Consider the following 14,491-nt stretch of genomic DNA (forward strand, 5'->3'; position numbering starts at 1 on the left):
CTTCCTCAGTCTCCACAGATATCAGTGATATCAACCTTCACAAAGAAAAGTCTCCACTAGCAAAGGTTACAGTTGTGGTTTTGTTGAATGAGTAAACTCTGCTTCCCCTCAGGACCTCCTGTGGAGTTTCTAGACCCACCAGAGCAGGTGGATGCGCGTTTAGGAGAGCAGGCCCGGCTACACTGCGAGTTCAGGAGCAGCTCCATCCCTGTGGCCTGCTGCTGGATTTACAACAGAGACAAGGTAACAACGACAGGAGTCCCAGTGGCTTTTAGTGTGCAGCAGTTTGATCCATTACTTTATGTGTCACTTTGAAATTCTGTGGCAGTAAAGTTCTGCGTGTTTGCTTCCTCCTTGTCTCCTTCTCTTCAGGTGGTGTCAGGTAGGCCGAGGACGTCTGTGAGGAGCAGTGAAACACAAAGCAGCGTGGAGATCTCTCAGGCCTGTCCAGAAGACACAGGCTCGTACACTGTCATAGTGCGAAATAGTAAAGGCTCTGCACAGCACACCGTCTCCCTCAGTGTCATAGGTGAGACTCACTTTGGTTCTGCAGTGATTTGAAATGACCCAACACTGGTATTCGTCCCTTAAATATTTGCTCAGATATGTCCAATCAGTACTTCTGTTCTTGTTGGAAAGTGCACCTGTTGCCTCATGTTTAAGGATTTGACTAAAGGTGTTTCGTTCTTGAATTTCACCTCAGACCGGCCCGACCCACCGGCATCCCAGCCTGTTGTTTCCCAGCTTTCCACTCAGTCCCTGGTCCTGTCCTGGACGGGTCCCAGCTACGACGGAGGCACAGCTGTGTTGGGCTACATCGTGGAGGTCAAACAACAGGGCCTGGAGGACAAGCCTGGGAGCTGGACTGAAGTAGCAAGCCGTTGTAAAAACACATCCTACCACATCCGCTCAGGCCTGCAGCCTCAGGGGCAGTACCACTTTCGCGTCCGTGCCTACAACTCAGCAGGGGTCAGCGAACCAAGCCGGGAGTCTAAGTGTATCAAGATGGCAACTGCAAGTAGGTAATATGGTGAATTTGGAAAATGTTTGAGGTTTTACGTCTTGTTTGCCAACTCATTATTTGTGTTTTGAAGAAGAAAAGAAGGAAGAGTCTGTGCCGTACATCACGGTGACCATTGACACCAAACACAAGATCAAGGACCACTACAATGTGCATGAGAAGCTGGGAGTGTAAGCATGGAAAACAAACATTAGGCTTTCAATACAGTTCAGATAATTCTCCTGTATCTTGCCAACTGAAAACGGACTGTCTCTTATTTGTTTTGGATATAACTTTTGTAGTGGGAAGTTTGGTGAGGTGTACCGATTGTCCAACAAAGAGACGGGTCAGGAGTCTGCTGGGAAGTTCTACCGAGCGCGAACCTCTAAGGAGAAGGAGGCTGCTCGCAAAGAGATCGAACTCATGAACTGTCTTCACCACCCAAAACTGGTCCAGTGTGTGGCTGCCTATGACACACGCTCAGAGATGGTCATGGTCATGGAGTAGTAAGTAACTGTGGACTAGAAAAGTGACTTTAATCCGGTAAAATCATTGAATAACTGGTGAGAGCTACATTAGTTGAAGCATGGACCTGACTGGTGTTATTTATTTGCCCAGTATTGCAGGTGGGGAGCTCTTTGAACGCATCGTGGATGACAACTTTGAGCACACAGAGCCCACCAGTGCCCGCTACGTGCAGCAGATCCTCGAGGGCATGCAGTACGTTCACAAGCAGAACATCGTCCACCTGGACCTCAAACCAGAGAACATCGTCTGTGTAGATACAACTGGTACACGGATCAAGATCATTGACTTTGGCTTGGCTAGAAAACTGGGTGAGTTTGCTGGATTTGTGCAAACAGTCTCATAATGATCTCACTGGGATCTTGTGTCCTAATATGGCACACATTAAGCTAGAATCACAAACTAAAAAGGACCATTGTGAGAGAGTAATTCTCTTGTATACAGCAGATTTTTACTTTTACAGTCACTCACGAGGGACAGTGAACGAAGACCCCTGTGTTTATTCTACTGAATGTAAAATCCTGTGTGTATTTTGGTAGAAGTTACAATACAGGGAAATCAGAGTGTCCTTATAAGGCAGCAGCAGTCAATGTTGTGCAGCTCAACTTGATGCCGTCAGCATGCACAATAAAATGCTTCCTGTGATGGCTCACTTAATAACATCAAAATGAAGAAAGAAAAGTTAATGATAAGATACCTTTATTAGTCCCGCAATGGGGAAATTTACAATTTTAATTGTTTTTTTATTTATTTATTGAAATATACAATTTATTTAGTCGATACAGAAATATTCCATATAACCATATTTTATCCTGACAGCACAGCAATGTCTACGCAGGATCACTCATTTTAATGCTTGCCAAAAATAACCCAACATAACATCAAGGAGAGCTGTTTTGAAATTCCTAGATGTCTACAATGCGAATTACGCAATAAAAGCTCCTTAAATAGACAAATACCTCAACTGAAATGCAACAAAGCCTGTTAAGCCAATTGAGGCAGAAAATTTGGTGACGCTCTAGACGCTGCTGCTCCACACTGGGTGGTCTATTTAGAGCTGACTAGAGCCATCTGTAAATAGACTGATACAAACCGACAAATACAAAACATTCAGGGTGACATTTTGAAGTTTGGACTGCATTTCTTCTTACTCTCGTCCTGCTCTTCAGAGGAGGGTAAACCTCTGATGGTGATGCACGGCACGCCAGAGTTTGTGGCCCCTGAGGTGATCAGCTATGAGCCTGTGAGCCTGGAGACGGACATGTGGAGCATCGGAGTCATCTGCTTCATCTTGTAAGTTGAATAAAGGCTGTGGTGGTTTTTAAAATATAACTACAGTTAAACTTAAACTGAGAAGAGTTGAAATGACATATGTAAAATGAAAAATGTGTCCATATATTCTATAAATGCAGCTTTGGCACCATCACCTGGTGAAGTTGCGTTACTACAGTCCTTTGTGACATGGCAGTAGTGGTACAGCTCTAGTGTGCATAGCTTCAACCAAAACCAGAAGAAGCTGAAGGAAACCACAAGTTCAAGACTATAAATTTACCCTCAGGTCAATGCTGAATAATATTTCCCTTTTTAATGGGTACACAGATGAGGATATGCAGTCTGAGCAGAACCCTGGTAAACCTGTAGGCTTGCATGGGGCTGTGTGCATGTTTCATTCATAGTTTTATTGTTTTGTGTCCCAGGCTCAGTGGAGAATCTCCCTTCCAGGGGAACAGCGATGCTGAGACCTTTGCTCTTGTGACTGCTGCACGCTACGAGTTTGACCAGGAGAGTTTTGAGGACATCTCTGATCAAGCTAAGGACTTTATCAGCTCCCTGCTGAAAAAAGACCGGAGGTTGGTCTAGTTTTATGATCATGGCCCATAGCAAATACCAAAGCCATGGTCACCTACATGATCGCTGTACTCTCTGCTCAGACTCAAGCACGTCCTTGTGATGCATTCAGAAAGTTTCTAGCTTAGCGTCTACGTAGCTACAAGAGAAAAGAAAATTCACATGAGCAACATATTCCTTGTTGCATCTGCAACTATTTGCATAGAATATGCATGTTTGCAAACTATTTAGCAACATCTGGATATTATTTAGTTCATTTATATTTTGTCTTATTTATGCAGCAGGTAATCCAGTGAGTTCAGCAGACTAATGGCAGCATTTGACAGCTTTTGCTTCTCCCTCTTCATCCACCTGCACTCTAGATGCAGATTGCCATGTACCGAGGCCCTCGCCCACCCCTGGATGGTCTCTTTTACCCCTCTGAATCGCAGACCCACCAAGTCCCTCAATAAGGGGAAGATGAGACGCTTTCTGGCCAAGCGCAAGTGGAAGGTAACGCCGCTGAAAAATGATGACAGTGCAGCAGAGGACAGATGTACAATTCTCTTATCGGTGCCTCCGTGTGATGACCTTTTTAATCCATTGCCCCATATAGACCTGAAGCTTGGTTATGAGTGTACTTTGTCATCCAGTGGTATTTGTCCTTTAAACTTCTAGAAAACTGGCAAGGCTGTTTTGGCCCTACAGCGGATGGCTAACCTCTCCAACAGGCCAGACTCTCCTGGCAGCTCCTCAGCAGAGGGTAAGACCGATAAAAAGACACACACACAGGCACACACACACACAAACGCATAGATATATATGCGCACAAAGCCCTCCCATGTCCTAGAGCTGCACACATATGGTGGATGATTCACAGTTTGCGATTGTCACTTCAAGTTTACCCCTTTGTGATCAGTAAAGCCTTGTTTCTGTTTTATTCGTCACCATCCTCCCTCTCATCCAGAGCCAGGCTGGAGCCAAGAGGCAGAGGAGGCCATCCAGTCGCTGGATAAGCAGCTTCAGAGTGAACCTCGCTTCCAGCAGGCCCTTAAGGACACCACCCTTCCCAAAGGAGCAACTGCTCAGCTAACATGCCTTGTCAATGGTAGAGTGCCTCAACTGTGAGGAACTTCATTAAATAATGCCCCACCACATTCTACAAGGGCAAGAACAAAAAAAAAAAATTAAAAAAAAGTTTTCTTTCAACTATAGATCAAATTACAACGTGTTTTGAAGAGAGATTGCTTGTGGGGATGAACCCACAGATAATTGTTACCCAGCTCTGCTGTTGCCATCAGCTCCGTGGAGCGTTTCACCATCTTTTAGCTCATTGTTTTAATTTCACGGTCAGCAACTTAATTGTTTTGAACAGCTAGCCTGGCTCTGTCTAAAGGTACATTAATCCTCCCATCACCACGTGTTAAAATTTCACTAATTTACCTGTTAAATCTGCTGTTGTTAAAAACAACACATTGTGGTTTTATTGGGCGTTATGTGCCAAACTACTTCTTCACTGTGAGCGGACCTCAGCTGGTTTCCCAACACCCTCAAACTGACAGGAAGTCCTTTGTTGCATTTTGACAGAGCCGGGCTATTTTCTCCCCTTTTGTAGTCTTTGTGCTAAGCTAACCATCTGCTGGCTGAGTGATGATGTTTACTGTAAGTGAATAAGTGTATTTCCCAAAATGTCGAACTATACCTTTTTTAAACTTAAAACTTTTAGAACAGATTTATTTAACATCTTAACTGCCAACAGACTTTAGCTATCTTGAATAAGAAAACATGAATTTCTCCTTTTTGTTATATATAATGACCTCTGTTGCACAAAGACCAGCTTTAATACAAATCATTTAGGCTTGTGTATGTATGTGTGTATATATATATTTGTTCAGTCCTGTGTCATTTTTATATTCTTGATTCTGCAGTAATGTCCTACTGTCTCAATTGTAGGTTACCCACAGCCGGAGGTGAAGTGGCTTCAGAATGAGCAGCCAGTGTCTGAATCGCACAGAGTGACCATGGAGCAAAATGAAGACGGGCTCTGTTCCCTGCTTGTGGCTGATCTGGAGTCCTCTGACTCTGGGGTTTATGTGTGCCGGGCCTGCAACAAGCTAGGGGAAGCAATTAGCTCTGCTAAACTGAAAGTGGAGATGTGATTTCCTTTATTTGGAAAGAGGATGGACAGTTTATTTACTGCTACAAAACATTGTTTACACAGAAATTTCAAGGCAAAAAGGGTGTGTTGCAGTCTTGTATCATCAAGGGGATAATAAGGTTTGGACACTCATACCCAGAGCCCTTTTTTCCACACGTGACCAGTTACTAGTGCACTTACTAAATCTGTTGTTTTTTATTCTTATTATGTTAACATGTTCAACTACCAATGCACAAAGTTTAGTTGTACTGAAATAAGGTAATATTATGCTCACATGAAAATTGTACATTCTGCACATTTAAATATTGTTCACAGTAAAGATTACATTTTAGGAAACTAAATGAATGTTGAAAGTGAATGTTATAAATAGTTATTGAAAGGGATTCTTTTCACATCCAAAAAAGCAGTAAGACTGAAATAAAAATGTCCATGTTATTTTGGATTATTTTATGAAAGAGCATAGAGACTCCAATAAACTTTCAAACAAACTTTTCATTCTTTTACCGTTCTTTTCTATTGAATTTGCAATTTACATTTGCAAAAATAACTCCATTCCCACCTCACAGTGAATATCTCCTACACCCTGCTGTCACCCAGTGGTGTTAGACTTGCTCCACTTTATACAGGAAAGTACAAGGCGGCATGCATGTATTTCAAGGTGTACACAATGAAAGACCATAGTTAATACGACAGTTCGTAATGTGATGTGAAATTGAGAAATTAAAATCGTGAGATCACGAGAGGTCAAGCAGAAACAACACGTCCAGGTCTAAAATATCATAAACCACATTGAGTATTTATTCCTGTACTTGTGTGAAGGGTTTGTCAAAGAATGACGAGAGATCTCCACACGAAATTGTGTTAAAAACCCTTTAGTCTATATTTGAATTTTTCCAAGCTTCAGGTTAGACCGCACATCCCTTATCCAGTGGGAGAATGAGGGCGAAGCGGCCTCCTTCCACCTCAAAATTATCAGGTGGCGTGCCAAGAAGGTAGTGAAGGCAACGACTTTATGGCCCGCTGCAGGTAGTTGCATCCCTTCAGGAATAATTCCAAACGGTGACATAAGAGGGCTTGGATCAATTTTAAATGTTAAGACTAAAGAGAGAGCTTCGAAAATAGCCTTCCAGTACCCTTCCAAGTTGGGACAAAGCCAGAAGATGTGAATCAAGTGTTGCATCCACAGACTTACATCTATCACGTATAGGGTTAACTTGTGGGTATATCTTAGCTAGTTTAGATTTGAAGAGATGCACCTGATGCACCACTTAAAATTGAATCAGAGGGCGTTGTGCGCACATAGGAGTGAATTCTTTCCAAAATTGTAGCCTCAATTCCCTTCCCGATGCTCCCATGCGGTACAACTACTAGGGCAGTCTAATTTAGAGATTAGCCCACGTATAAATGGAACTGCACCCTTGTCTGTTGGATTATAAGACATGATACACACCCAGGACCCCTCAAATCAAATAAAAAGAAATTTGGTCCATAAATTCAAAGCCTATGCCTTAAAACTAAAAAAGAAAACCACCCTAAGACCACTCATGGGTTGAAAACATTAAATTTAATGCTAATTTGTTAAAGACTTTCCAGATGACATGCAAGACGACAAAATCGAAGACACTGCAAATTTCTCACCATCTGTACGAGCAAATGACACTTTACTGATTTCATTGGACAATCCCTGTAACACTGAGGGTAAGGCTACAGTAACGACAGGGTATTTTATTCCTGGTAGGAAAACACTGGTTTCTAATCATATTATGGGATCTGGCGACGTGACCATAAGATAAACACGTCATGACTTTAGTTTCCGCTCTGCTGTCCCTTCAGTATTTGAGTTTTCAGGCGAGTTTGTGGCAAGATCATGCAATCAAAATGTATTTTCAAGTTAGCTATGTATTTTTGTTTTCCTTTATTGATCAATCTTTAAACCCTTTTAGTTTCATCATGTCACCCTCAACAACTAGACTGATAATAATTCTAAATATCCTCTTCTATTGCACATATTTCTACAATACAATGTACCATTTTTGGTAATTTATAATTCCTCATTGGATAATAGTGAATATGCTACCATATTCTTCCAACCCTGACACCACAAAGATGAACACAACATTTAATTCCATGATTTAACAGTGGCGATAACACAGTCTTGCAATATGTTGTTTATCTCACCTTTCCCTTACCATTAGCTGGTTTTCTAAGTTACATTCATATTAATTATTCTTAGAAGAATAATAACTTATTCTACAGTTAACAAGGTGCCCAAAATATTTGACTTTGCTGATGATTTGCTGGTATGGTCTTGAAATTATGCAGCACATAATTTAAACAACAGCATTCATTTAAAGACAAAATCATCTTTGGACCTACAGTTCTTGGGATAAAATAACACTTTATTAATCCCAAATATGATTTCCAGCATGCAAATTTCAAATTATTTAGCTGGGGATCATTTACATAGTTGCTCTTTTTCCATCCATCCATCCATTCATTCATTCATTCATCCATCCATCTCTCAACTATGCATCTTACAATAAAACTAGAATTTAAAAACCAGTGGAAAGTCAATCAGGCACTGAGTCTTGGTCAAAAGAAGTGAGGGAGCTTGTTGGGTATGCAGGAGTGGCACAGTAACCGTTCTCACTTTTCTTTCTAAGGCAGAGTTTCCTTATATGGATCAGTCATTTGTGTGCACATGTGGCTGCGCATGACACATGCCTGCTCTGTATACACGGGTCACAGCTGAGATGATGTAGCGTCCCACACGTGTTCCTACTGTCCGTCTTGCCTCTGTCGGATTCTCTTCTGAAGAAGATTCCAGGCCTTCAGCACCTTTAACATACAAGACAATGGGGAAATAATGAAAAAAGTAACATTTTCTTATATTACAGAATCAAATTATTCTAAGTAATGCAGATGTGTAGACCCTGTACTGATGGCATGATGGGTGTGTGACCTGTTTCCGAGTGACCTCTGGCTCCCACAGTGTGCTGAGCACTACGTTGGCGTGCTCTACTTGCTTGCCGTTGGACCACTGGCTCTGTAGCCGACGCAGGGCATCTTCTGAGGTCACACCATCTCGCTCGGTTATCCTTGACACTGCCTGGGAGAGGAGGGGAAACAAGGGGAGGCAGGTGGGTTAGGGTTAACAAGGCTTTTGTTTAAAGCCACTGTGTGTGTGTGCAGAGTTTCAAAATGTCTGACTTTGGCGCCCTCCAGTGGCAGTTTAAAAAAAACACTCCAACCCACAGCCTTTTCTATCTTCGACTAGTGGACTAGTGCATCAAGAAACAACTGCATTTATCTATTCACTTACTAATTAGAACTATGGACATAAATAAGCTATTTACATTCTGTGAAGGGACATTACCTCCTCCTCAGGGATGATGGTGACCCAGACCTCGTGGACCATGTCTGTCCAGCCAGCCTCCAGAAGAACTGCTGCGTCCACCACACAGACCTGTTTACCTGCAAAGAGCAAAGGCTCACATGAACACCGGGGAAATGTCTTCTGATGCAAAACAAGGGCACCTTTTCTTTATTACCCGTGTAGCTCAGTGCATGAGCCTAACCAAAGGAAGAAGGGCAGTCTATTTGACAGACTTTTTGGGAAAAATAAACGTCCTTGTGTATGAACGTAAAGTCATTCTAATGGCTACACAAAACAGAAAACTCTTCATCTTCGACACCCTATACTCACAAAAAACATCTTTACCGACATACAGCTCTACAGGACTAAGATCAATACATGTAAATCCATACAATACCTTCCTCTCTGGCCTGGCTGATTATGTTCTTCACCAGAAGTGCAATCTCATTCCACACAATGTCTGTTAGGGCCTTTAACCGCTCCTGCATGAAAAACAGCATCTCTGGTAAATTTGTCGACGCACAGTGATGTCATGTCCTTCGTAACATCACAATATCCTGAAACATTATTCATGCTCGCCATATTACCTTGTTTCCAAATACTTTGCTTCCTAATGCACGTCTGTTGATGGTTTTATCTTCATTCAGGAGATCTAAAAGTGATGGTGACAGGTCATCATTGCGCTGCAACACATGGGCATTCATTTGCAAGTCAGCATGAAAATCAAGCTTTTGGGGAACCTCCGTTTGCTGTAGTTAATCAGTCGATTCTGCTACTGAATTCTTGCATTGTGTAAAGTAAATCTGTTGATGGTGGATTCTTTAGTTTGTCATGCTCATATCTCAGATACTAATGATCAGCGAATCAGTGTAATTTGTACAACTCCAGAATTATGCCAAAATCCAGATACTGTGCTGCCAAGATATTGAATCTTCTTTTAATCATTATTTTATCAACTACATATGACACAACCCAGAGGGCATTCAGGGATTTTTTTTAAGAGAAGTTTCAGATTTCAACATTTCATTTTTACCACTTATCCCTCCCTCAAGTCTAGCGGGATAAGGTCTTAAGGTGAAAATGTGTCTTTAAAGCAAAGTCAAAAATTGGTGTCAGAGAAATCATGTTTGAGAATAAGCTTTTCAGACATTCACTGAACCCTCTCTCTTTCTTCTTAGATCTTAAAATAAGCATATGCTGTAAAAAAATAGAACATTTTTGTTGTAATGCAGGAGACATGGCCTTTCAAAATGTTACATTTTGACTTCATAATATAGCTACTCATTGGGCCATTCCAAATTGTAAAAGCCAGAAGTCACCCAGTCAACTCTCATCAAAATCAAATCAGCTGTGTCTCATCATAACTGACCTTTACTCACTACACTGCACTCATTTATGTGAATCACAATGTTTCAATCACAGTGTTTAAATATTGAAAAAACAATGGCAGATACCACAGGGGGGTGGATGACACATCTCTAACCACAGCCAAACCCTCCTCACCTGACCCAAACTCTTCAAGCACTCTGTGATAGGCTGCTGTGCCGGGCTGGTACACCTCGTGGCCCAGCTTGTCACAGTCGATCCGAACTGCACCCAAAGCCTCCAGCTGCCTGGCGATGGAGCTTTTTCCACTGCCGCTGCCTCCTGTCAGGCCAATCACATACGGGACGGGAGGGAGGCGGGATGTGTCCTAGTCAAGAAGAAGCAGGAGATACAAGAAAAAAAAATTATGGAAATTAAAGTTGATATTTCTTAATGGAAGAATATAGTAGCGTGGCACATGAAAGCATGAAGATTCAATGGGTGGAGGTGATAACAGAACAAAGCTGTATATTTATGGTGGCATGTAACACAAATAGCTTCTGAAACAAGTCAGGCCTGTTCAAAGATCTCCACCCCTGCTGCAGGGGAGTTCACTGCCTCTCTGATAACATAGTAATAATAATCTATATATCCAGAGACACACAGAGTCAACTCAGTGAACTCAAATCATGTTTATTTGCCACTAACCTTTTTTTAAAATAAGACAGCTCTTTAAGTTTTTTTTAAGTTTCCAAGGACTGATCTTTAAAGTTTGATCCATGTTATAAAATGAGAAAACTGTTCCTCACATAATGAAATGCTGTGAGAAAAAGCCAGCAGAGTGAAATGTTTTGTTTCAGCGAGTGAACATAAAATAAATGCACTTGGGAGCACAAACTGGGGAGGCATTTCATTAAAGTCAGAATTAATTTGACTTCCACTGATGGTCTTTTGTTAACTAGTATCCTTTATCCTGCAGTGACATCTCTTATTCAAATGTAAACATTTTTAAACATGAACTACCTTAGGCGGGGTGAGGAGGGTGCCCAGCAGACGAGAGCGCAGACTCGAGGAGCTGATCTTCTCCTCTTCTGTCTCAGTGTGGTGGGCGTCTTTGAGCAGCTGGATCTCATGCAGGACAAGAGCTGGAAGGCCCTGATTTAGGAAGCAGAGAACACAAAACATCAAATATGTGCGCACAGTTTTCTTTCAGCTCACAGTGACACAAAAACCAATGGACAGCCTGCAATCGTTAGCAGTAACGCTCAGTGACTCAGACATGGTTGATGACAGTCATGTAATAAACATATGAATAGATGAAAAAATGAACATGTAGAGGAAAATTACTAAGGTAGCATGATATTGACAGATGTTAAAGAATCAGCTGTGGCATACAATTGGACATGCTGGTAAAGTATTCTTTAATTTGATCACTTTTCCAGTGTACAGTATTTTATCAATTCAAAAAGAATATTTTGGTGGGGGAAGAAATTTGAGTTGTGTCCTAGTCCATTGTTTCTTCTATGGGTCATGTGACATTCCTGCATTAAAAAAACGGTGGATCAAAATGACCATTTGCTCATTTTGTATAATTTCAGTGTTTAACTGTGAGCAGCCAGCAGGTAGACATTCCTGAAGAGATGTAGAGGTATTTCCGAACTTACATTCTCAATGCGTTTCTTGTTGACAGCCTCGCCTCCTTTTCTAGTCTCCTCGCTAACCACGATGCACTGCAGCAAGGGGTCCACCACAGACACTCCAAAAGGGTCGTCGAGGGGCACGATCTCCACCTGCAGTGAGGGTTTGATGTCTTGCAGGAACTCCTCTAGTCTCTGGACCCGCAGAGAGTAAGGCTCAACCAGCTCCTTCAGCACTTTTCCTAAAGTTGGGAAGAAAAGGATGTGAGCGCCTTCTGATCGTTGTTTTCACAGATCATCGAAATATGAGACATTAGCCTCAGAAATATTACATGAAAATGAAGAACTCACTTTTCAGCATTGCTTGGTCACACACACCGATAAGGAACCTTCTATTGGCTAGCAGGCATGAGATGTTCAGTAGTGTCCTGTGGGCCCCATGGAGGCGGTCAAACGTCCCCCCTACCACCACGTCACTGTATGTCTCCAAGGGTTCTGCCTTTTCCTCAGGCTCTTTAAGCCCTTCCTCTTTCTCCTGCAGCTTCATTAGCTGTGGGTGGAGCAGCACTGAGGGCAGGCTGGGGCTGCAGACGTAGCAGTGGCCTGTGTACCTCTGCAGACACTGCGTTACCTGATGAGACTGACCTGGGTCCTGCAGAGGAAAGTCTGTTAGCACCACCTCCGGGGAGTGCGACAGAGATTGTGGTGTGGGAAACGGGCAGTTTGGGATCGCGGTTCCGCTGCAGGCAGCTGACTGAGTGCGAACATTGGTCAGAAGAACACGAACATCCAGGTGCCCGCACACATCAGCCGCATTGCTGTAAAGGCGGGAGATGAGCGTAGACAGATCCACTACCGGTGGAATAAAAACTGGTCGCGGTTGGCTCCCACTGCCCAGGTTCAGCCCAGGGTGGAGGTGGACATACAGCGTGCGCTCTACAAGCTGAGCAGCTGAGCTGAGCACTGGAGCGATGCGCAGGGGTAGGGTGTGGAGAGGAGACGTCAGCACAAGGATGCCCGTGCTGAACATGGACATGTTACTGGCCGATATCGCAGGGGATCACAGTCGACACAGTATCTGAGGAGTCACTGTCAGGGGGTGGGTAAACACTGGAAAGACAAGCCAAAAACAGTAGTAGTTAAACCTGTGATGTTAAAAGTTTTTAGTTTTGAATTATGTTAGAACTACAATGGAATTACAATGCTAACTGCACACTTTCTGAAACAATGCTGGTTATTTCTTTGCAACGCTGGTATGAAAATATAGAGGAAATACATTTTATACATATAATAATACATATAATACTTTTTAAAAAATATATATAGTTACAAATACATTCATTGTATTAGTAATTCAATTTTTACATCCTGATAATTTTTAATGCTTTAGTCTACTAACACGGCTGTGTGCATTTCATTGTTTATAGTAAGTTATAAGCTCCATGGTCTAAACAAGGGAATAGTCAAATAATGTCTAAATTAGAGTTAATATTATCAACATACTTGCAGAGTCTCTATAGGCCCTCTGTTATGTTTAACAGATGTAATGGGTTGTTGAATGATTCACTAAAGTTGACAATAGCTCTCTTGTTAAAAAAAAAACGTCCCTTAGTGCTGATGTTGAAACATTCATTGCTTACATTGTGACTTCCCGACGTGTTTGACATGCATGAATTGAATATCTCATTTCTGCATGGACCCTAAACCTGTAACACTATTGGGTCGCACTTTGAGCACGATAATCCTGCACATAACAAGGACATGAGCTGCAAGCTGGTCAATGTTTACCTACTGTGACTTCCTTTTGGCTAGCTGCTGTCAAGAGGGAAACAGAACAACTGTTCACACAATGTTTGACAGCCGTAAAATCTGAAACAATGTCATTTAGTTAGTTGAGGTGAACTTCTGTGTGTGTACTCTCAAGGATGTAGCTAGCTAGCTATCTAGTGCTAACATTACATTGACTGAAAACCACAAAAAGAAAAAAAAAAACCCCTGCAGGGTCAAAATAATACTCAAGAATAACTTTGGTGATGTTATTTAAGAGCAAGCAATAACGGAGCTGTCTGTATTTTGTTTTTAGCGACATTTGCGGCCCACATTAAGAGAAATTGTTGACAGTCCGGCTAATTTAGCATGACGGTTACTTACCTGTGTGGCACAAATCTAACGCGACGTGAAGACCAACGGATGAATCGTGCACTTTATGAGCAAACCTGTCCTCATGTCCGATGAATACTTCGTTTTCCTGATAATTTTCAACGGGGAATCTGTCCTCTCCAGCCCACTGAAGTCCAAATAGCTGAGCACCCACTAGTGGAAGTCACTCACACATGAAAAGAGCTGGATAATCACGTGATATTTTACATGCAGCCTGATTGGTTGAGGGGAAAAGAAGCGGTGGCCTTTGGGACATGTAGTCATGTAACTACATAAGAGCCACTGTCAGATAACCAGACACAATATCATAAAGTCTACACACAATATACATAATACAGTACACAATATACCTAAATGTTTATCCTACAGCTCTTCCTATTGTGTTCTTATTTAGTCTATTAGCACCTGAAAGGTCGATACCAAAGAGAGGCTCTTAAAGCAGTGATATTTATGAATAGCAGAATAGCAGTGGTGAAATGTATATTTACTGTCGTACTTTTGAA

The 14,491-nt window shown here is 42.1% G+C and overlaps 2 protein-coding genes across 3 annotated transcripts; one reads left to right on the plus strand and one right to left on the minus strand.

The window, feature by feature from the left end:
* Positions 1 to 1,330: 1,330 nt before the first annotated feature.
* Positions 1,331 to 5,904, plus strand: LOC139220026 (myosin light chain kinase, smooth muscle-like). The gene is made up of 8 exons (XM_070852066.1): positions 1,331 to 1,506; positions 1,619 to 1,836; positions 2,695 to 2,818; positions 3,223 to 3,375; positions 3,736 to 3,865; positions 4,031 to 4,115; positions 4,320 to 4,460; positions 5,306 to 5,904. Exons 1-8 carry the CDS (start codon positions 1,424 to 1,426, stop codon positions 5,509 to 5,511), a joined length of 1,140 nt encoding a protein of 379 aa, XP_070708167.1. The 5' UTR covers positions 1,331 to 1,423; the 3' UTR covers positions 5,512 to 5,904.
* Positions 5,905 to 7,408: 1,504 nt separating this feature from the next.
* On the minus strand, positions 7,409 to 14,134 carry LOC139219726 (bifunctional coenzyme A synthase-like). 2 transcript variants are annotated; one of them, XM_070851669.1, is made up of 10 exons: positions 13,980 to 14,134; positions 12,180 to 12,938; positions 11,856 to 12,070; positions 11,215 to 11,346; positions 10,390 to 10,579; positions 9,474 to 9,538; positions 9,284 to 9,368; positions 8,887 to 8,984; positions 8,473 to 8,619; positions 7,409 to 8,348 (listed from the first exon to the last, which is right to left on the minus strand). In XM_070851669.1, the coding sequence occupies exons 2-10, from the start codon at positions 12,862 to 12,864 to the stop codon at positions 8,289 to 8,291; spliced, it is 1,677 nt and encodes a 558-aa protein (XP_070707770.1). In that variant the 5' UTR covers positions 12,865 to 12,938; positions 13,980 to 14,134; the 3' UTR covers positions 7,409 to 8,288. The 2 variants fall into 2 exon arrangements, with proteins under 2 accessions (XP_070707770.1, XP_070707769.1); XM_070851668.1 differs by lacking the exon at positions 7,409 to 8,348 and having other exon boundaries at positions 8,410 to 8,619.
* Between the last annotated feature and the right edge of the window lie 357 nt (positions 14,135 to 14,491).

This window comes from Pempheris klunzingeri, chromosome 20, assembly GCF_042242105.1.
Source record: "Pempheris klunzingeri isolate RE-2024b chromosome 20, fPemKlu1.hap1, whole genome shotgun sequence".
NCBI classification, from domain to species: domain Eukaryota; kingdom Metazoa; phylum Chordata; class Actinopteri; order Acropomatiformes; family Pempheridae; genus Pempheris; species Pempheris klunzingeri.